A 21,936-nucleotide genomic window follows, 5' to 3' on the forward strand; every position below is an offset into this window, starting at 1 on the left:
TCCTGGGACCCTCTCTGCCTCCTTTCTACCTGATACCAAAGGAGTTTGTTTCATTCACCCAAATATACAAAGCAACACATACCTATAGAGTGTGTACTGAGGTGGGCACTGCTGAGCACTAAATGAATTCATTTCTTCCACAGTGTTTCCCTAGGGGGAGCAAGGACATTTAGAATTAGGAGGTTTTTAAATTGTGTGCAGCCCAGAGGAGTGACCAGGCTGACTGGGAGTCCTCCTAGCAGACCTGGGGCCAGAGCTGAAATCGTGACCTGCCCTTATCACAGGGCTGTACCTAGGCAGGTTGAGGGCAGTGCCGTGGGTCCCTTTTGCTCCCTCTAAATGACTCCTCTTTAAAGATAAGGCTCATTTAGGGTGGCCTAGCTCCTTGCTGCTCAAGTTGTGGCCCACGGACCTGCAGCATGAGCATTGTTAGCTTGTTAGGAAGGCAGAATCTCGGGCCCCAGCTCAGGCCCACTGACACAGCATCTACATTTTAACAAGATTCCCCAGCTGATTAGTACGCACGATAAAATTTGAGAAGCACTGCCCTTCACTATATTAGATTGTGTATTCTCAGTTGTAACCTAATTGAAATTCCTTCACAATCCACCTGCTAGCACTGTCCCCTTGCTGTTGAGTGTAGTGAGACCCTGCTTTTTACCAGCTTTACTCCGGCCACCAGTTGGCTGGAGAACGTGTGTGGTGGAGAGGACTGGAAGATTACCCACCACTGAGCATCACTGCTTTAACTTCGTATTTGAAGCCAAGGTGGAGGTCATGGTCTGGTAGGCAGTCGGCCCCCAGTCAGGACTTCATCTGGTCCTTCTCAGGCCCAAACTCAGAGCTGGCAATGACAGGGAAGTGGTCCTTTTCTTCAGCCTTTTTGTTTAGAATACAGAGCTCTTCCCTTTAGGTCACTTGCCTGTGTCAGCTCATCTTGGAAGGCCATCCTCTTCACTGATCTGGGCTCTGTGCTTTCTGGTCTTGTAGATACACTGTTCAGAGTTAACAGGTCTGCCTGTGTTGAATGTGAAACAGTCCCTGGAGTTAGCTTTGAGTCCACAGGGGTGTCTCTTAGAAGCCACAGGCAGGCATGCACCCAGGCCCAGGTACAGATAGAACCAAGGACTCAAAACACCTCCAGTGGCCTTCATCTCCCCCCTCTCCTGCCCTCTGCATAACTGCTTCCTTTCTGCTCTCTCCCTGCACCACGGACCCCTCTGCTTTCCCTTCCCAGGCTACGTGGTAGAGCACACCACCTGCCACCCCTGTCAAGGACCAGCTGCTCTTGGGGGGCATGGTGGGTAGCTCTAAAGATCAGAAGTACTCTGGTTCTGATTCTGGCAGGTGGAGTGTTAGGATGCAAGGAAGGGAAGAGGGGAGCAGTGGGAGATGCCGGCAGTGGATTCTACAGGGGACAGAGGCAGCTGTGAGGAAGGCCTAGCTCACCAGAACCCATGTGGTCCCCAGGATACCAGCAGAGGAAGCAAACTGGTTTTTTCTGATCACCTATTAGCTGCCCAGCACCATGCTAATCACTTTACATGTTATCTCCTTTCATCTTCACGCATAAATAAATCCCTATGAGAGTACTATTAACTCCATTTTGCAGACGGAAAAACTGAGGCCCCAAAGAATTCCATTACCTGACCAAGGCTACAGAACCAGAGGTGAAGAGGCTGGAATTCAGCCTATGGATCTTTCCACCCTACTACACTGTCCCTGCCACACCTGGGCCAGGGCCACAGTCAGTATCATGGATTGAACAAAGTGCCTGCTGTGAGCCTGGCCAGCCTGGTGCCATCACAGGTGGCTATGGAAATGTCCCTGGTTCCAGAAGAACAGGATTTTCAAACATGGCCCATTGGACACGCTCACTCAGATTCTGCTCCGCTCAAGTTAAATATGGCCAATGTTGGCTGACCAACAGTGCCCCTTGATGGGAGAGGCAGGGCCAGGTGAAAGGCCAGGCAACCTTGTCTCCTGAGACAGGTCAGCGGGTGGTGAGTCAGGGGGCTATATACAGCCTGTGGCCACCGCCAGCAGTGCTGCAAAAACTCAGCTGATGAAACCCCCTGTAAGCCCCTCTCTGAGCCCCTGCCGGGCTCTGAGAGGAGCACATCAGCCCTCCTCAGGGAGGGGCCCTCACTTGGCAGGTCCCTGGACCAGCATTGTGCACGGTCTGTTCCAGCTCTCATGGCGAGGCCTGGGGCCTAGGCTCATGGGCTATATTGAGGGCTGAGTCACCAGCCTGTGCCTGGGCAGGCTGACTGACTGGCTGGCTGGGGCCTGAGTCAGGCCCTGATTTATCCTGGAGAGTAACGGGCTCTGGTTTCTGGGGCAGGCAGGGTGAGAAGGGTACCAGGAACCATCCTTGGCACTGGGCACCCTCTGCCGACCATCCACTCACTCCCCTGGGGCCAAACACACACACACCTCTCGGAGAGAGGGAATGAGAAGGGGGAGAAGGGAGTTGTTTGTCCACTCGCTGGCTTCCCTCTGAACTCCCCCCACCTTAAGCGAGGCCCTCAAGTTACTGGGGGACCTCAGGTAATGCCCACAAAACAGGACTGTGAGCCATTAGGGTTTGTGAAGGGCTGTCAGCTCCAGGCAAACCGGCTTTACCCCTTTCTCTTCTCCCCAGAGGCTCAGGGAGAGGAATCCATCCTTTCTTGGATCTATACCTCAGTTTGTTCATCACTGAACCCTGAGCTGGTACCTCAGGTTGGGTGTCAGAAGTCTGCCTTTTTATACACACACACACACACACACACACACACACACACTTCCCTTATGAAACCCAGCTACATGTCATGTGTCCCCAGGAGGTGGACGTCTCTCCACAGGAGAGCTCAGCCTCTCAAGTAGACAGACAGCACTGATGCCTGATGGTTGGTTTTGGCCATGGTATAAAGGTGGCATGGGGGAATGAGAGTTCTGGAGATAGGGAAGGGGGTGCCAACAGGAGGGTGGAATTCCTAAGCACCTCATCACAGGCAGCCGACAGAACATGAGCCGCAGGGCCCAAGCTATTTATATCTCGCCTGTCACTATCAGGGCCCCCAGAGCTCCCCCCTCCTAAGTCATGCACAGCAGGTCCCTTTTCTGTTTCTGGTCCCTTCTCTACTCCTCCCCCTCCCTCACTAATGAGAAGGGAAAGAAATCATTCATGGACCCCTTTCACCATAAGCACTGCCCCCCACAAAGCTCCTGAACTTCTTCCCAATCTCTATAACAAGGACTGCCCTCATTCTGCCCCCAAAGATGCCCACTCTCCCTGTCCTTTTCACTGGGCCTGGTGGGGGAAGAGGAATAAGGTCAAATGATTCACCAGAAACTTGCCAAATTTCAGTCATCACACAGCTTGAGTTGGGGCCCAAACTTATGGGTCCAGAAGGATGGGAAAGCTGAGGAAGTTTGGCCTAAAGGGGGTGCCAGGAGGTGTGGAATCCATGTATCCTACAGAATTGCAGAATATATATTCTTTTAATATAAAGTATGTTCTACAGCTCTTTCACCTCATCCCAGGCCAGCTCCTCTGTTTGAGTGCCTCAGTTTCCCTGCTGTCAGCTGCCCTTGGCTTACCCTGAGCCCAGCCTTGCCCAGGCATCCTCGCTGGCTCCTTGGGGCTCTCCCTGCCCACCAGCCCCCATCACGTTTCCCCTTGACTACTCTGGGCAGGGCTCTCGGTCTCTGTCTGGTTAACCTGCCTTTGACTGGAAGGATCTGCCCTGTGACCCAAATGGGCACATCGCCCAGGGGGCTCCCTGGTACTACAGGGCAGAGGCTCTCCCTCCCCTCTCATCACCTTGGTTGAGTCAGACTTTGGTGGGGGGTGGGGGGAGCACAGTGTGACTCACTGGTTGCTCTTTTCCTGAGCTCAGCTTCATTCTGAGAGGATGAGGACAAAGGGCTGGTGACAGGGACACTGAGTCAGGGGTAGACGCAGTCCTTCCCTTGGGACCCTGGGTTTGGGCTTCAAATGAGACTTTTCTACCTGTAAAGTGGGGCACCCTCACCCCAAGCCTTCTCCCTAATTGGCGTGGGCAGTGTCGTTACTTCCTCTCAGTCCGTCTGCGCACAAGCACACACCCTTCCCTTCCCTGTCCGCAGGTGGACAATACCCTGGGCTAGGAGCCAGGACTCCCAGGCCCTGTGAACAGCCCTGCCACCAAACAACCCAGAAGATTCTCTCAACACCAGATCAGTGTGTTCTGCCCTAACCACTGGCCTCAGTTTCCCCTTGTGTCTCTTTAGTCCTGCGGGGCGGGGGTATATTTCATCTCTGACCGACGAAGCTTAGTTTTGGGGTGTTGGGAGACCTCACTCCCCCCATTTTCCAGCTCCGCTAGTCATCTCTCCACCGCGGCGGCTCCGGGGCCCTGGCCTCCCCGGGGCAGCAGACCCGGGCCGGGGGCGAGGGCCCCCCTCCCGCCTGCGGGCCGCGTGGGGGAGGGGAGGGAGGGAGGCGGGGCCGGCGGGCTCGGCTCGGCCCCCACCCGCGGGCCGGGCGGCATTCCTGGGAGGCCGGCGCTCTGACGTGGAGCCGGGGGCCGCAGGCGCGGCGGGGGGAACGCGGCCCGGGGGCTTCTTAAACCCCCCGCCCCAGCCCGGCCCGCACTTCCAGGGCACCGCTCCGCCCCCGGAGGGAGAGAGAGAGAGAGAGAGCGCGGCCGAGGAGCCGAGGAGGCCCGCCGAGTCCCGCCAGCCAGGGGCGCGAGAGAAGTTGAGAGCCGCGCAGCGCAGAGCCGCGAGTCCCGCGATCGCGCCCCGACAGCGCCTCGAGCCCGAGCCCAGCCAGCCCCGAGCCGGAGCCCAGCCGGCAGCGCAGCCCCCGCCCCAGCCCGCGCCAGCATGATGAACAACAGCGGCTACTCCGAGGCCCCCGGCCTCGGCCTGGGCGACGAGGCGGACGACATGCCGTCCACGGAGAAGGACCTGGCGGAGGACGCGCCGTGGAAGAAGATCCAGCAGAACACTTTCACGCGCTGGTGCAACGAGCACCTCAAGTGCGTGGGCAAGCGCCTGACCGACCTGCAGCGCGACCTCAGCGACGGGCTGCGCCTCATCGCGCTGCTCGAGGTGCTCAGCCAGAAACGCATGTACCGCAAGTTCCACCCGCGCCCCAACTTCCGCCAGATGAAGCTGGAGAACGTGTCCGTGGCCCTCGAGTTCCTCGAGCGCGAGCACATCAAGCTCGTGTCCATCGGTCAGTGCGGGCGGGGAGGGGGAAGTGCCCCGAGGAGGGGCTGGCCCACGGGGACAGAGGACTCAGGTGCTGGGTGGGCGCGCGGGGAGCCGAGAGAGGGCAGAGAGAGCCCCGGCGCCGGGAGAGGACCCTGTCCCCGCTCTCCCGCCCGCCGACGCAGGCCCCCTCGGGTCCTGCCTTCGCACCCCTCTCTGGTCGGCTGGCATCCCGAGGGGGCCCCGGGGGAGTCCAGACCCGACAGTTTCTGAGCCCTCCAGCTTCAGCCTCCCTCGCACACTCTCACCAACCCGCCTCTCCCCTTCGTCCCCTTTCCTGCCACCCGCACCCCCAGCCCAGGCTTGAGAGGACAGGGCCAATGCCCATTACTGATTCCCGGGGGCACCTCCCCCCAAACAAAGCAAATGGCTTCCCAGCCTCCCAGCACCTCCACCGGGGAGGAGCGGCTGAAGGCGGGTCCCAATCGCTGCCCGATCCCAGGGAGCAGGGGGAGAGCTGGTGGCCGGGCGGGCGCAGGGCCCGGGTCCCCCGCGGGCCTATGTTCTCGGCAGCTGGGTTCAGGCCCAGGGGCCAGGGCCGGCAGGGCCCAGCCTCGGAAACCTAAAAAGGCTCTGAGCGAGCTCCGAGAGCCTTAACCCCTGCCTGTCCTCCACCAGCTTCAGCCGGCCGGGGAGGGGGCTCCCTCGGTCCACGCCCGGCCCCCGCCCACCCCCTAAGCCCCGATTGGCTGCAGCTCAAATGGTCTGGGCTGAGGGGAGGAAGGGAAGGCCTGAAAAAGGGAGGAAGTCATTGAGTGTAACCAGATTTGGAAGGTGTGTCAGCGCTGGGTGGGGGTGGGGAGGCACCCCAGGCTTGGGAGCTGGGGAACCCGGGATGGGCTCTGAGAGGGTAGGAGCTGGCCCTCCCCTCACAGCCCTGCCGTCATCCCTGCAGGCCGGGGGCCTGGGGCAGAGCCCTACCCCTGTGGCGAGCTCCTAAGAGCCCCGATGGGATTTACAGGAAAGGGCCCCTTGGCGGGGTGCACCCCAGGGCCGCAGGAGGGGAGTTTCACAGGGCGTCCGGTGCCCCCCAGGCTGCCCCAGGGACTTCTTCAGGTGATGGAAGGTCTGTCCACCTCCACTCTCCCTCGGGGCATCTCTAGGCCTCCGGAATTAGCAGCTGAGCTCAGTCCGGGGCCCTTTGCCCTGGCCAGTCCCCTCTCTAGGCCTTACCCCCTCCTGCCCCAATACTGCCCCCCACCCCACCCGCTCTGGCCTGGAAATAGCCCTGCCGCTGTGACACAGCAGATGTCTCTGAGCTTTCCAGAAGGACAAGCCTGAGGACAGGGCGTGGGGAGGGGCCCTGGTGTGTGTAGTGGGAGTGAGGGCTGCTTGAGAGCGCGTGGGGTTGCGGGGGGCCGGGGTCAGAGAGGAGTCAGCCCTGGGCCTGTCAGCCCCCAGCAGCTGGGATTTCACCGACTGGACTGACGGTCCCAGGTGGGGTCTCGAGGGGAGAGAGAGCCTGGGGCCTCACCAAGACTTCGTAGGAAATGGCTCAGCCTTCCCCTCCCCTCCCCGCTGCGGGGCGCTCGGCCCCTCTCCAGGCCTCGTCCTTCCTGAGAGCACACCTCTCCCCTCCCCCATGGTGGTGCCTGGCTCCGGCCCCTTTGGCTCAGCTGTGCGTGGAGAGGCCGGCTCAGAACAGGGGGGGAAGAAGCAAAAGCTGGTTTGGGGGTGGGAGGGAGCCCTCCTTTCCCATTCCTGCAGGGAATTGTTTCCCATTTGGGCCAAGTGGCTCGCTCCCGCCACCCGATGAGATAAGCTGTCAGCAATTCAGCTGCTGGGCCTGAGGCTGAGGCTGAGGCTGGATGGGAGGGGGCACAGGCGGCAGGGGCTGCCCAACCCGGAGAAGGTGTAAGGGGTGGTTCCCCGCCAGGCGGGCATCGTGCTTCCTCTAGTTTCCTCTGTCCCGCTAAGTGGTAGGAAGGGGCTGGGGCGGGGGCCGTCTCTGGGCATCGTCTCAGGACTGAAGCTGAGCATCTGGGCACCTGGGAGGAGGTCAGAACGGCTCCCCACATCCTTTTCTAGGAGTGGGGCGGGAGCTGGGGGTTGAGCGGTCCCCCTGAAGGAGGTAGGGGTACTCAGCCGGGGTGGAAGGAGCTGTGTGGCCTCCTTACCCCACCAGCCCCTCAACCCCTCCGAACAAAGAGGCCTGTGAGGCAGCTCTGTCCCGCAGCTGTTCCCCAGTTGCTATTCCTTCTCCTGGAGCCAACCACCGAGGGAGGGGCTGGAGGGGGCAGCAGCTGTCCCGGCACCTCCCTCGCTGGGCCCTCTCTTCTCCCCCTCCACTCGAGTCCTGGGGTGGCCTCAGGGACTGGCTCTGGGGCTCCTCCCAGCCCTTTGGTGGCATCCCCATTGGGGTGGGAAGGAGGGAACCTGGCCTGAGCAGAGCTCCCCTCCTCTGCCTGGCCTCTGAGGGGGAGGAGGGAGAAGAAGGTCACTGCTCCCAGAGTGGGACTCCGGGCCCACCCCTCTCCTGCCGACCAGGACCACTTGCTGTCTGGCCCAGGGCCAGTTGCTGGGGAGAAACCTCTCCCTGCGGCAGATGGGATTGACGCCCCCGCTCCCCGTACCCCCCGCCCCAGCAGCCTCAAGGCCTCCCTCCCAGAGATCTGGCTGCAGTTTGCAAGTAGCACTCTGGGCATGCGAGCACCAGCTTTGGAGGCTGTCAGGGTTGTGAGAGGCTGTGAGGCCCTGGGTGTCAAGACTGTGTGAAAGTGTTGTGGGCCTGTGTGTGTTTGAGAGAGACCGCACCAAAGCACCAGGAGGCTGGGAGTGAGTGTGTCATGGAATCTGCAAGCTGCCAAACCATTGTGCTGCAGTGGAGCCAGGGGTAGAGGGGGCGGGCCTGGGGAGCTGCTGGGGAAGGAAGGATGAATCAGTGAAAGGGTGGCGGAGCCAAGGGGACCAGAGCCTGAGGCCAGAGAGACAGAGAGACTGAGATTCCCCTCCTGGGATCAGGTTGAGGGGGCGATACTGGGGTTCCCCAGGCCTTACCCTCCAAAGGCCATCCCCCAAGATCTGGTGGGGGGGCAGGAAAAGATACGTAAGGGGGCACCTCAAGCTCCACCCTTTCCCATCTCTTGGGCAACACCAGTAAACAAGGCTGAGTCTTCCACCCCCTCCCAACCTCCTAAAAGCAGTGCTCAGGGAAGCTGATGGATTTCAGGCCTGCATTGTCCTTTACAAGTAAGCTGGTTTCCAATGATCTATACTCCAGGCCACTCCTGGCTCCTGGATATTTCTCTCTGGCTGTTAAAAGGGAACTAGGCCCCCAAAATCTCGGGGTACCAGTTCTGGTCCATAGTATTCCTCAAAGGAGGGGATGGGTCGAGAGCCTCAGCTCCTGAGACTTGAGTCCACATGGGTAACACTCCCCCCCCGGCTCTTGTGAAATCTTACTGGTCCCTATCATTTGAAAACATGATTTTCAAGCCTTAACAGAATGTGCACTGTACCCACCCCCTCCTCCAAGAACTTTGTTCCAAAAACCTTTTACAGCGTTCAGAGTAGAATTTGGCTGGAACCACGTTGGTCCCACTCCTCTCCAACTTCAGTTTTTAAAATATTCATTCATTCAACCAGTATTTATTGAGATTCTACTAAGTTCTAGGCTCTGAGCAGACATAAAATACAGTATCTAGAGGGAAAGAAGGCAGACAAAAGAAGTATATACTGTATGATTCTATTCATAGAAAACTCTAGAAAATGCAGACTAATCTATAGCGACCAAGAGCAGATCAGTTGTTGCCTGGGAAGGATAGACCAGGAGGGGCAGGAGTGATGGATCACAAAGGAAAGGAAACTTTGAGGAGGGGTGGATATGTTTATTATCTTGATTTGTGGTGATGGCTTTGTGGGTATATACATGTTGTCAAAACTTACCCAGTTGTACTTTCTAATACGTAGTTTATTGTACATCAAGCATACCTCATTAAAACTGTTTAAAAAAAAAAAAGAAAGGAAACGAAACAAAACAGTGTCTGCCCCTGAGAGGCTCACAGTCTTGCATAACTGCATGGATGCCTGTGGCCTGCTAGGAGGCTCGCACAGGTGCCGTGAAAGAGGTGAAACTACGCTGAAGGAACACATTGGGAGGCAGCCTCATTCTGAAGGGAGAGGAGGGCTCCATCAAGGGCCGGGCCTCACAGGATGGAGAATTTGGTAGTCAGAGAAGGAGTAGGTTCCAGAAGAAGGAGGCCTGACCCAGCGCTCAAGCAGCAGCCTCAGGAGCTGGGCGGGGGCGGGGAGGGCACTGTGCTAGAAGTGGCGCCCTCCTGAGCCCAGATTGCCTCTCCCCTCTGCAGACAGCAAGGCTATCGTAGATGGGAACCTGAAGCTGATCCTGGGCCTGATCTGGACACTGATCCTGCACTACTCCATCTCCATGCCCATGTGGGAGGATGAGGACGATGAAGATGCCCGAAAGCAGACACCCAAGCAGCGTCTACTCGGCTGGATCCAGAACAAGGTGCCCCAGCTGCCCATCACCAACTTCAACCGTGACTGGCAGGATGGCAAAGCTCTGGGCGCCCTGGTGGACAACTGTGCCCCTGGTAAGTGGGCCGGCAGCACACCATGGACCCTTGAGCCCGGAAGGGGAGCTGGGACGAGCTGGTGATGCCGAGGCTTGTGTTTGTCAGAACGCATGTCTCAGGGTTGGGGGATCAGGACCCCCTGCCCCAGCTGAGAATCACTGCTGGAGTTAGACCCTTCCTGATGAGTTGCCAGATCCTGCAGTGGCAGGAAAAGGTTTTACAGGCAAGGACACTGGAGTTCAGAGAAGGCCAGTGACTTGTCCGAGATCACACAGCTTATCTGTGGCAGAACTGAACCAGAGCCCAGGGCCTCAACTCCCTGTTTCCTACTTTGCCACATGGGTGTCATTTCTGCTCAGCCAGCAGAAAGCAAATGTGGTGGGACTTTGGCTTTCCAAAGAAGGCCAGGACTTAGACCCAGAGAAGGCTGTTCTCTGTGAGCCCCTGGGACAGCTTTGAGAAGGGGTTGAAGCCCAGGATGATGTGGGCTGAGGCTGGTGTGACACTGCCCAGTGGCAGGTGACCCAGCCCTGCCCTCTCTCGATGTAAGCCCTGGCCTGCTCAGGTGGGGGCAGCTGAGGGCCCATGAGAAGACTGAGGCATCACAGGTGAGAGCCGTACCCAACGTACGGCTCCCTTTCTGACTCTCATCTCCTGAGAAGATGGGTCTTCTCCACCCCTATCGGTCAGCTCTGCCTTTGGGGAGCCATGTCCCCTTGGGTGAATCCTCCCCCAGCCTGGGGTCAGCCAGGGAGCAGGGGGTGGGAGGCGGGGGCACTGGCCACTTGGGAAGCATTCCCAGCTGCTGAGCCATTGCCCACGGCTGGTGCGGCTGCCAGCAATGAGCTCAGCTGTTCTGGCCAGTCATGGATTCCAGCCTTTGAGCCGGCCCTCTCCCCGCCAGTGAGCAGCGCCCTCCTTCTCCGGCTCTGGCTTGGACCAAGCACACCCTAACCCCTGCACCCCTTCCCAGGAGTGACCTGCGGCCGCCTCAGCATTCCTCCCATTAGAAGGGCTGGGTTCTGGGTGGCCAGAGAGAAGAACTCATCCTCTCCAAACAGGCCCTTCAGTGCCTCCATTTCCCCAAGGCGGAAGTCAGGAAGGAGAGAGAGTCTTATTCTCTGAGGCTGTTGTGGGAAGTGCTTGGAGACCTAGGGCTTCAGGGCAGCTGTGAGGACACCTTCGAGGCGATGGGTCAGAAGCATATGTGGGACAGGGACTGTCCACCCGGAGGCAGCTGGGATGAGGCAGGAGAGGTCTGCGAGGAATGCCCTCACAGGGGTTTGGTGTTCAGGGTCAGTGCTGGGGCCTGGTAGGCAGGAGGCCGGCTGGCAGGGCTGGTGCCAGGCTGCGTCAGCCGGGGCAGAAAGCCCTCATTGTTGGTGCTAGGGAGGGCTGCCGTGCTCTAAACAGCGATGGGCATCCCAGCTGATGGGCCATAACACCGGGGGTCAGCAGGAACCTGGCTGGTCAGGGGCCAAGGCTGCATGGGAGGGAGTGTGAACCCACAGCCTGTGAGGGGATTGGATGAGCAAATGCTCTGCATGCTGGCTGACTGCTTCCCCTAATCATCGACTCCCTCCGCCATCTCTCCAGGCCTCTGCCCTGACTGGGAGGCCTGGGACCCCAACCAGCCTGTGGAGAACGCCCGGGAGGCCATGCAGCAGGCGGACGACTGGCTCGGGGTGCCCCAGGTACACTGGCGGGCGGGGCGGTGGGAGAGTAAAGGGGCCGGAGGGCCAAGGGTGGAGTTGGGTCTATAAGGATACCTGGTCAGGATGTGGGTGAGAACCGGGGTTCCTGGCTAAGGAGGGCATCCTCTAACTCCCTTCCTCCTCATGGCAGGTGATTGCTCCCGAGGAGATTGTGGACCCCAACGTGGATGAGCATTCTGTCATGACCTACCTGTCCCAGTTCCCCAAGGCCAAACTCAAACCTGGTGCCCCTGTTCGCTCCAAGCAGCTGAACCCCAAGAAGGCCATTGCCTACGGACCTGGTATGTATTGAGCCCTAACAGCCCTCCCCGGGCAGCTGGGCACAGGCTAGGATGGATCTCCCTAAACTCTCTGGCTCTGCCTTCTGCCCCTCAGGCATCGAGCCCCAGGGCAACACCGTGCTGCAGCCCGCGCACTTCACCGTGCAGACAGTGGATGCTGGCGTGGGCGAGGTGCTGGTCTACATTGAGGACCCCGAGGGCCACACCGAGGAGGTATGGAGAGGCCACTGGGGATTGGACAGAGACCACAGGCCAACAACCGGAATGGCCTGGAGATGGCTGCCAGAGCTACCCTCTATGCTGGAGACGGGGGACGCCTCACCATGGGGGCTGCAGGAGCTGTGGGCTCCGGAGGGTCTCTGACTGCCAATCTTTTCCCTTCCCAATAGGCAAAGGTGGTTCCCAACAACGACAAGGACCGCACCTACGCTGTCTCCTACGTGCCCAAGGTCGCCGGCTTGCACAAGGTATCTCCCTATAGGCGCCCCCGTCTTCCCCATTCCATTCACATCCTTGGCTCTGGCTGCATGGACCCCTGTCTTGGCTCGCACCCCACCCCACCCCCGTGCACCGGCCACCCGCCTCCCACCCTCCTTGGCTCTGCTCTGCTCCTCCACCCCCTCTCAGAGCTGCTCTCCTCTAAAAGCTTACCTTTGGCCTCTGACCCCCAGGTGACCGTGCTCTTTGCTGGCCAGAACATCGAACGCAGCCCCTTTGAGGTGAACGTGGGCATGGCCCTGGGGGATGCCAACAAGGTATCAGCCCGTGGTCCTGGTCTGGAGCCCGTGGGCAACGTAGCCAACAAACCCACCTACTTTGACATCTACACCGCGGGTGAGGACGGCCCCCTTACACCTGACACCCCCTGACTGGGCATGGGGCGTATGCAGGGGCCTGGGTCAGAGTCCCAGCCAGAGGGCAGTGGTCTCAGGGTGAGGGAGCCCCAAGCAGAATGAGGGCTGATGGCTGTTGTCACGACAGGGGCCGGCACTGGTGATGTTGCCGTGGTGATCGTGGACCCGCAGGGCCGGCGGGACACAGTGGAGGTGGCCCTGGAGGACAAGGGCGACAGCACGTTCCGCTGCACATACAGGCCTGTGATGGAGGGGCCCCACACGGTGCACGTGGCCTTCGCCGGTGCCCCCATCACCCGCAGCCCTTTCCCTGTCCACGTGGCAGAAGGTAAAGGCCCTCCACCCATCCACATGATCCCCCTCCCCGACGCCAGGACACAGAGAGCGTTGCCACCGAATTCCGAATTCCGAGTCTGAGGATTTACGGGAAATGATGCACTACATCCAGGGGTGGGTGGGGAGCCATCTGAAGGCTTAAAATGGGCAGAAGAGCGAGCCAAGGGGTGGGGCTCTCGAGAGCTCGTCTGTCCATCCCCTGCCCCCAGGAGGCTCAGGAGGCCACAGTGAAGGATACCAGACAGGGGCTGCTGTGGAAGGGGTGAGGGGGAAGCGACAGGGCCACGTGGGTGGGGGGCATTTACGTGAGCACCTGTACACCAGGCCCTCAAGCAGTGACCCCCCCCACTTGGTCCTCTCTCTGCCATTCAGAGGCCCTGCCGCCGCTCGCCCCCTCCGTGCCCATCGTCCACCAGGCCAAGAGAGTGGCGCCACGTTAGTACACTCCAGTGGAGGCGGGGCCGGGCATGGCCATAGCTGACTGGCCTCACCTGTGCTGTGTGGCATGGCCCAAGCAGTGTGGCAATCGACCACCCTTCTGTGGCATTCTGTGACAGGCCCTGAGTTCCGCGCCTTTGCCTATGTTCTGTGGCAGATCTAGTTTCTTTGCCACTTGCCTGATGATTTCCGTGATATAAGACCTCCGTTCCGTGCCATTGCCTGTGTTCCACGGCAGGCTCCGGGTTCCGTGCCGTTGCCTGTTCTGTGGCCGTACCTGGATTCTCTGCCATTGTCTGTGTTCTGTGGCAGGCCTGGGTTATATGTCGTTGCCTGTTTGGTGGCAGCCCGTGGGTTCCATGCCATTTTATGGGTTCCGTGGCAGGCTGAGATCACCGTTCTTTGGCCTGTGTTCGGTGGCAAAGTCTGGGTTCATTGCCACTAGCAGTGTCCTGTGGCAGGCTGACTTCCGTGCATCGCCTGTGATCTGTGGCAGGCTTCCGGTTATATGCGTATCTCTTGTTCCATGGTGTTGCTGAGTGTTTTGTGGCATGACTTAGTTCCTAAAGCTGCTGTGTTGGCTCTGGGAAGGCTCAGATGGCTCTAGGTGGGTGGCTTGGGGTAGGTGAAAGGCCCTTTCCTGTCTCTCTTTGCTCCAGTCTCTGCTCAGGCTCTGCCCTGCCTTTGTCCCAAGCGACACTGACTCCGAGGAGCCCAGTGGGAAGGGTTTCTTGTGAGCAGCCTGATGAGGGGGGCTGGGGGCACCGTGGCCAGCTCCCTGCCCAGCATGGCTCTCGGCAGCCCTAGTTGTGTCGGGGGCACCAGGGAGCACGGGGGAGGGTTGCATGAGGCCATGGCCTGTGCCTGGGGGGCGTCAGGAGGACTGTGCACAGCGAGGTGGGGGATGAGAGGTGAGGGCTGAGGCTCTGTCTAGGGCCTCTCGGCGCCCCCAGCATCGCCTCTCTTCTCCCTCCCAGCCTGTAACCCCAACGCCTGCCGCGCCTCTGGGCGGGGCCTGCAGCCCAAGGGCGTGCGTGTCAAAGAGGTGGCTGACTTCAAGGTGTTCACCAAGGGTGCTGGCAGCGGGGAGCTCAAGGTCACAGTCAAGGGACCAAGTGAGTGCCAGGGCCCAGGGCCGTGGTGGGAGTCGGGGCACAGGGAGGAAATACAGCCAGTGGTTCTGAGCCCCTGAGGGCAGTGACGGTCAGCACCATGCCCCCCTGGGGGGCTCCAAAGAGACACTGACCAGAGGCTCCCTGGGACCTTAGGCACATTGTCTGACCTCTGTCTCCATCTCCCAGTGTGCAAGCTGGGAATGCTGCTCTCTCGGTGTGCTGCCCTGGGCTGTTACACAGTGCCTACTACACAGTGCCTGCTAGCAGCACTATCCTCAGGCTGGGCCTGGGTCCCAAGGGTCCTTGAGGGGACTGAGCAGCTGGGACTCGCAGAGCATTGACCCCCCCCCCCACTTCCCACACCTCCTCAGAAGGCACAGAGGAGCCGGTGAAGGTGCGGGAGGCTGGGGACGGTGTGTTCGAGTGCGAGTACTACCCCGTGGTGCCTGGCAAGTACGCGGTGACCATCACATGGGGCGGCTATGCCATTCCCCGCAGGTAAGCACCATGCGGCCCCCGTGCCTCCAGGTCTGGGCCCTCAAAGGGTGGGAGAGGGAGGTGGGCTGCCTGGGACTCTGAGGGAAGGGCGGGGGAGGAGGACCTCTGGTGGGGGCAGCTCCCAGCGTGGACACCAGCTCCCTCTTTGCCCAGCCCCTTTGAGGTGCAGGTGAGCCCAGAGGCAGGAGTGCAGAAGGTGCGGGCCTGGGGTCCCGGCTTGGAAACTGGCCAGGTGGGCAAGTCAGCCGACTTTGTGGTGGAGGCCATTGGCACGGAGGTGGGGACGCTGGGTAAGTGGCTGGGGTGGTGATAGGTGGGAATGCGGGGGAGTGGTGTGATAGAAGGACACTGGGGAGTGACTGGGGTCAGGAGGTGGGAGTGCTAGCGAGTGTTGAGATGAGACTGGGAGATGGGACGTGGGGTGATCGGGGTGGTGACGCTGGGAGAGTGATGCCCCGGGGACCTGCCTGAGTGTCCAAGTTGCTTCTTGTGCCCTCTGACCCTCCCCATCTTTCACCTAGGCTTCTCCATTGAGGGGCCTTCACAGGCCAAGATCGAGTGTGATGACAAGGGAGATGGCTCCTGCGACGTGCGGTACTGGCCCACAGAACCAGGGGAGTACGCCGTGCACGTCATCTGCGACGATGAGGACATTCGAGACTCGCCCTTCATTGCCCACATCCAGCCAGCTCCACCCGACTGCTTCCCGGACAAGGTGGGGGTCCCAGCTCCCGCGGGCCTGGGGCAAGGTGAACTGGCCCTCCTCCAGTCCCCAACCCAGCCCTCCGCTCTTGCCCCTGCGCAGGTGAAGGCCTTTGGGCCAGGCCTGGAGCCCACTGGCTGCATCGTGGACAAGCCAGCAGAGTTCACCATTGATGCCCGTGCTGCTGGCAAGGGAGACCTGAAGCTCTATGCCCAGGTGGGGTGTTGCCCCATCTCTGTGCCCCTCGCCGCTGTAGCAGCGACCCTGGGAGGGTGGGGCAAGTTAGAGAAAGGGGCCTCCAGGCGTCACAGGACTGATTCTCATGGATCCATTAGAACTATGGAAAATTTAAAGTTTTGTGTTTTCTTATTGATGATAATCTTAAAAACATATTTTACCAAATGTATATTTTTGTACGAATAATTTGCAATTGAAAGATGATTTGACTGAGTAAGACATTGGTTTCCCAGCTGAGTTTCTCACGATGGTGTCCGCTGACCCCTAGAGGTTAATGAATATGTTCTTGGGTCCAAGAGGATGATTCTTCTTTAAAAGGTTATTTATTCAATTTTAGGAACGTTGATTTAGCTGAGCCTTTCCCCTGACAACACATTTCAGAGACCTAGGCTGTGAGACCAGGCCACATAGATGGCCTAGAGCCTGGCCTCCCTGTTCCCAGGGTGCGCCCTGGCCACCAGAGCTCGTGGCACTAGACTCTCCTGGTCTGAGGTCTGTGGCTGGGCGGGGCCTGTGAGTGGGTTGGCGGTGGGTAAGGAGGATGGCCCACGGCCAGCAGAGGGCGCTGGTGCTCTAGGAGGCCGGGGTACTCCAAGAACCTTGCTTTGGGTGATGCCCACAGGACGCAGAGGGCTGCCCCATTGACATCAAGGTCATCCCGAACGGCGATGGTACCTTCCGCTGCTCCTACGTGCCCACCAAGCCCATTAAGCACACCATCATCATCTCCTGGGGAGGCGTCAACGTCCCCAAGAGCCCCTTCCGGGTATGTCCTTTGCTCCCTGCCCCGTGCCCACTGCCAGGGGCCCCAGAGGGAGGGCAGAGCCTCACACAGGAGATGTTGGTTGTACCTGGGCCCTGTCATCGCTCCCCACCTCAAGGCCCCTGCGAAGATGCTAAGACTGGTCCTGCTAAGGCTGGGCTTGGAAGTGCTGGGGAAGGGGATAGACCTTGAGGGAGGGGCACCATGCTGACCATCGACTCTTCCCCTAGGTAAATGTGGGAGAGGGCAGTCACCCCGAGCGGGTGAAGGTGTATGGCCCTGGCGTGGAGAAGACAGGCCTCAAGGCTAATGAGCCCACCTACTTCACGGTGGACTGCAGCGAGGCGGGGCAAGGTGCGCTGAGGACCAGGGAGTGGGGCGGGGCCGGGCGGGGTCTGGGTGGGAGGTGCTGGTACCCTCCACCTGGTCCCAGCTGTAGTGGGACTGGTCAAGTGCAGGAGGTTGTTGAGCCCCCCACTCATGGCCTCGTGCCTGCCTCCCCTCAGGCGATGTGAGCATTGGCATCAAGTGCGCCCCTGGCGTGGTGGGCCCTGCAGAGGCTGACATCGACTTTGACATCATCAAGAATGACAATGACACCTTCACAGTCAAGTACACACCCCCAGGGGCCGGCCGCTACACCATCATGGTGTTGTTTGCCAACCAGGTACCCTACGCTTGGGTTTTGGTTGTCATGGGTGGCTGCACGCCCCACCCTGCCCCGGCCCACATCTCAGTCAGCAGCTTAAGAGGCAGTCGTTTGGGGACAATTCTACAGCCGTTGATCGTGCACTTCCTATGTGTAGGCAGCGTGCCTCAGAGGAAACAAAGGACACTTTTTCAGAGACTGCTCGTGTCCACCCTGACCAAGCTTTTTCTCCCTCCAGGAGATCCCTGCCAGCCCCTTCCATATCAAGGTGGACCCATCCCATGATGCCAGCAAGGTCAAGGCTGAGGGCCCTGGGCTGAACCGCACAGGTAGGTGTCTGAGTCGGGGCTGGGCTGGGCTGGGGGTGGGGCTAGGTGGCCGCCAGCCCCTCACCACCATCTCGGGGTGACTCCCCAGGTGTGGAAGTTGGGAAGCCCACTCACTTCACGGTGCTGACCAAGGGAGCCGGCAAGGCCAAGCTGGACGTGCACTTTGCCGGGGCTGCCAAGGGAGAAGCTGTGCGAGACTTTGAAATCATCGACAACCACGACTACTCCTACACTGTCAAGTACACGGCCGTGCAGCAGGTGTGTCCGCCCCCTCCAAGCTCCAGCCGTCCCGGCTATGGGGTCGTGGGTCTCCTTCCTTCAGTCTCACAGGGCCCGTTCTGCATCTAGCCTCCCAGATCTTGCCCTTTCCTGCCTCCCATCCTCTCTTGCTGTGGATCTCTGAGCCTCTGGTCCACATCGGCCAAAGACATGTTGCCAGGCTGTGCCTAAGCCACCCAGTTCTGACCTCCTGTTGTACCCAATAGGGCAACATGGCAGTGACAGTGACCTATGGTGGAGACCCTGTCCCCAAGAGCCCCTTTGTGGTGAACGTGGCACCCCCGCTGGACCTCAGCAAAGTCAAAGTTCAAGGCCTCAACAGCAGTAAGTGGGGCAAGAGCTGCCCTGGGAGTGAGGAGAGCTGGGGGGGGGCAGTGGGTTGCAGTCTCTGCTCACGGTGTCCCTTGCCGTCTACACAGAGGTGGCTGTGGGACAAGAACAGGCATTTTCTGTGAACACACGAGGGGCTGGTGGTCAGGGTCAGCTGGACGTGCGGATGACCTCACCCTCCCGACGACCAATCCCCTGCAAGCTGGAGCCCGGGGGTGGAGCTGAAGCCCAGGCTGTGCGCTACATGCCCCCTGAGGAGGGGCCCTACAAGGTGGACATCACCTACGATGGTCACCCGGTGCCTGGCAGCCCCTTCGCCGTGGAGGGTGTCCTGCCCCCTGACCCCTCCAAGGTGAGGAAATAGGGGCTGGTGGGAGCTGGGAGTTGGGGGCTTCTAGCGAAGTTGGGTAAGTCACAGGGGCAGAGGCCAGAGGGCCTTATGTCCTGGAGTGAGCATAACCAAGGACCCAGGGCCGAGGCAGTCCCCCACCTCAGGACCTGCTTTTGAGACTGCTTAGGTTCTTTTTTGGTTTTGTTTTTTGTATTTTTATTGAAGTATAGTTGATTTATAATGTTGTGTTAATTACTGCTGTACAGCAAAGTGATTCAGTTATACATATATGTACATTCTTTTTTTTAATATTCTTTTCCATTATGGTTGGTCGTAGGATTTTTTTTTTTTGGCCGCACTGAGCAGCATGTGGGGTCTTAGGTCTCCGACCAGGGATCAAACCCATGCCCCCTGCAGTGGAAGCACAGTGTCCTAACCACTGGACGGACAGGGGAGTCCCTGTCATAGGTTATTGAATATAGTGCTCTGTGCTATACAGTAGGACCTTGTTGTTTATCCATCCTACATATAAAAGCTTATATCGAGACAGCTCAGCTATTAAAAGCCTGGCCTTGGATCCGACCTGGGCTTCAATCCCAGGTCCACCAGCTGGGACAAATTATTTAATCTCTCTACCTGCATTTTCTCGCCTGGAATTGTTATAAGGACTCAGCCTGTGGTAGCTGCTACAGTTGAAAGTGCTTAGCTGATTTGAGAGCCATGAAGGCCTCGTGGGCGAGGTCAGGTATAGGTAACCCACACACCTGTTCCTTCTTTTAGGTTTGTGCTTACGGCCCTGGTCTCAAGGGCGGGCTGGTAGGCACACCAGCGCCCTTCTCCATCGACACCAAGGGGGCGGGCACAGGTGGCCTGGGGTTGACCGTGGAGGGCCCCTGCGAGGCCAAGATCGAGTGCCAGGACAATGGCGATGGCTCGTGTGCTGTCAGCTACCTGCCCACGGAGCCGGGCGAGTACACCATCAACATCCTGTTCGCCGAAGCCCACATCCCCGGCTCGCCCTTCAAGGCTACCATCCGGCCCGTGTTCGACCCGAGCAAGGTGCGGGCCAGTGGTCCAGGCCTGGAGCGCGGCAAGGCTGGCGAGGCAGCCACCTTCACTGTGGACTGCTCGGAGGCGGGCGAGGCTGAGCTGACCATCGAGATCCTGTCGGACGCCGGCGTCAAGGCCGAGGTGCTGATCCACAACAATGCCGATGGCACCTACCACATCACCTACAGCCCTGCCTTCCCCGGCACCTACACCATTACCATCAAGTATGGCGGGCACCCTGTACCCAAATTCCCCACCCGCGTCCACGTGCAGCCCGCTGTCGACACCAGTGGAGTCAAGGTCTCGGGACCCGGTGTGGAGCCCCACGGTGAGTGAGAGAGGAGCCTGGAGCTGGTCACATCGCCAGTCAGGGAGGGAGGGAAGCAGGGCTGAGGGCTTGGGGTGGGGGTGAAGGGAGGGCTTTGGGGCAGTGCTGAGTCTTTAGGGCTCAGATACCCCAGAAGAAGGTGCCTAAGCCAAAGGCAGGACGTGGAGCTTCACCTCTGGTCTTGTGGCAAAATTGCATTTTCCTGGGGAGATTCGCAACTTTCATCAGCTGATCTGAGAAAGCTAAGAACCTTGCTCTCCATGGTACAGAGGGAAAGCTTTGGGGTTGAGGCTGATGAGTCAGGAGACAGTTCAGCTCAGTTCGGTGACTGTGAGTTACCATCTGCTGGGGGCCAGACCCTGGGCTAGGCATGGGGGGTGTGCAGAGGAACGTAAGACCCAGACCCGCCCTCAAGGGGCACACAGCCTGGTGGGGAGACTCAGGTGAACAGAGTGTCTCTGTGTGGTGAGGGGAGCGGAGGCAGGGGCAGTGGGAGGCGGGGCCCGGAGCTCGCAGGGCCGAGGGGTGGCAGGGCTCAGGCTGGGGAGCAGCAGGTGGGGAGGAGGGGCGGCCTCGGAGTTGGGGAGGGAGGGCGGGCAGGGGTGAGCAGCTGTGTGAAGGCTGCCCCCAACCTATGCTGAGCTCTCGTCTCCTGGGAGCCAGGTGTCCTGCGTGAGGTGACCACTGAGTTCACTGTGGACGCAAGGTCCCTAACAGCCACGGGTGGGAACCACGTGACGGCTCGCGTACTCAACCCCTCGGGCGCTAAGACGGACACCTACATGACAGACAACGGGGATGGCACCTACCGAGTGCAGTACACGGCCTATGAAGAGGGTGAGGGGCTGGGCTGAGCGGGGACGGTGGTGATCTGATGCCAGCATTTTCCGGGGGTTGGGGAGGTAGGGGCCTCGCACACCCTGACTTGCACCGTGTGGCTGGCTTCCAGGAGTGCATTTGGTGGAGGTGCTGTATGATGACGTAGCTGTGCCCAAGAGCCCCTTCCGAGTGGGCGTGACTGAGGGCTGTGACCCCACTCGCGTCCGGGCCTTTGGGCCAGGCCTGGAGGGTGGCTTGGTCAACAAGGCTAACCGCTTCACTGTGGAAACGAGGTATTCCTCCCCCCACCTTTCCTAACCTTGACCATGATGCTGTGGCCACCCTGATCCCAGCCACCTGCCCTCCCCCTTCATCCTTCTGTGTGTGCCTCATCCCCAGCCTATCCCCTGTCAAGGGTGCAAACCTCCCCCAGTGTCCCAGCCCCTGTAGCTAGTCCCTTCTCAGCTGGGCCCCCAGCCCCCATTCAGTTTCTCCTCCATCCCCACTCACTGGTCCTAGCGGAGCTGATATAGGGGTGTCATCTTGTAGGGGAGCTGGCACTGGGGGCCTAGGCCTAGCCATTGAGGGCCCGTCGGAAGCCAAGATGTCCTGCAAGGACAACAAGGATGGTAGCTGCACCGTGGAGTACATCCCTTTCACCCCTGGAGACTACGACGTCAACATCACCTTCGGGGGCCGGCCCATCCCAGGTGTGCACGGGATCGGTGGGACTCGGGGAGGGCAGCAGGAGGCCTGCTCAGCGAGAGAGAAACTGGAAGGAAGTCAGGTGTGGGGACTCATCCCTAGAGCAGGAAAGCCCCGAGCCCAGCCAGCAGGGAGGACGTGGAGCAGGCAAGTGCTGCAGTCATGGCCAAGAGGCAGGGCGGTGGGCGCAGTTCATTCCCAGAGGTCCAGCACTGGTGTCTTGGCCCTTTGTCTGGAGCACCAGACCTCGTGGGTTCGGTCACTCAGACACAGCCCAAGCCTCTGTTGCTGGCTCAGCAAGGACAGCCTCTCACACCCTCTCCCTCTCACTGTCTGCAAAGCAAGGAACCCCCCCTGCCCTCCTGTGTGGCCGAGTTGCTCAGGGCAGGGGCAG

General features: G+C 59.7%; 1 protein-coding gene across 3 annotated transcripts in view; it reads left to right on the forward strand.

Annotated features, from left to right (window-relative positions):
- Window positions 1–4,635: 4,635 nt before the first annotated feature.
- FLNC (filamin C) overlaps window positions 4,636–21,936 on the forward strand; it is a 28,180-nt gene continuing 10,879 nt past the window's right edge. For 2 of the 3 annotated variants that reach the window (XM_082399947.1, XM_082399949.1), the window contains exons 1-24: window positions 4,636–5,209; window positions 9,552–9,800; window positions 11,379–11,476; window positions 11,628–11,778; window positions 11,873–11,991; window positions 12,168–12,245; window positions 12,450–12,612; window positions 12,760–12,960; window positions 14,384–14,521; window positions 14,893–15,019; window positions 15,173–15,309; window positions 15,541–15,734; window positions 15,825–15,938; window positions 16,582–16,725; window positions 16,953–17,076; window positions 17,229–17,389; window positions 17,610–17,700; window positions 17,789–17,958; window positions 18,186–18,303; window positions 18,399–18,661; window positions 19,421–20,018; window positions 20,682–20,855; window positions 20,968–21,130; window positions 21,387–21,547. In XM_082399947.1, coding sequence (XP_082256073.1) covers window positions 4,855–5,209; window positions 9,552–9,800; window positions 11,379–11,476; window positions 11,628–11,778; window positions 11,873–11,991; window positions 12,168–12,245; window positions 12,450–12,612; window positions 12,760–12,960; window positions 14,384–14,521; window positions 14,893–15,019; window positions 15,173–15,309; window positions 15,541–15,734; window positions 15,825–15,938; window positions 16,582–16,725; window positions 16,953–17,076; window positions 17,229–17,389; window positions 17,610–17,700; window positions 17,789–17,958; window positions 18,186–18,303; window positions 18,399–18,661; window positions 19,421–20,018; window positions 20,682–20,855; window positions 20,968–21,130; window positions 21,387–21,547 — 4,291 coding nt within the window. In that variant the 5' untranslated portion in view covers window positions 4,636–4,854. Of the gene's footprint in view, window positions 5,210–9,551; window positions 9,801–11,378; window positions 11,477–11,627; window positions 11,779–11,872; window positions 11,992–12,167; window positions 12,246–12,449; window positions 12,613–12,759; window positions 12,961–13,340; window positions 13,404–14,383; window positions 14,522–14,892; window positions 15,020–15,172; window positions 15,310–15,540; window positions 15,735–15,824; window positions 15,939–16,581; window positions 16,726–16,952; window positions 17,077–17,228; window positions 17,390–17,609; window positions 17,701–17,788; window positions 17,959–18,185; window positions 18,304–18,398; window positions 18,662–19,420; window positions 20,019–20,681; window positions 20,856–20,967; window positions 21,131–21,386; window positions 21,548–21,936 lie in introns of all 3 variants that reach the window. The other variant, XM_082399948.1, reaches the window with a different exon arrangement.

This window comes from Balaenoptera borealis (assembly GCF_965194805.1).
Source record: "Balaenoptera borealis genome assembly, chromosome: 7".
Taxonomy (NCBI): domain Eukaryota; kingdom Metazoa; phylum Chordata; class Mammalia; order Artiodactyla; family Balaenopteridae; genus Balaenoptera; species Balaenoptera borealis.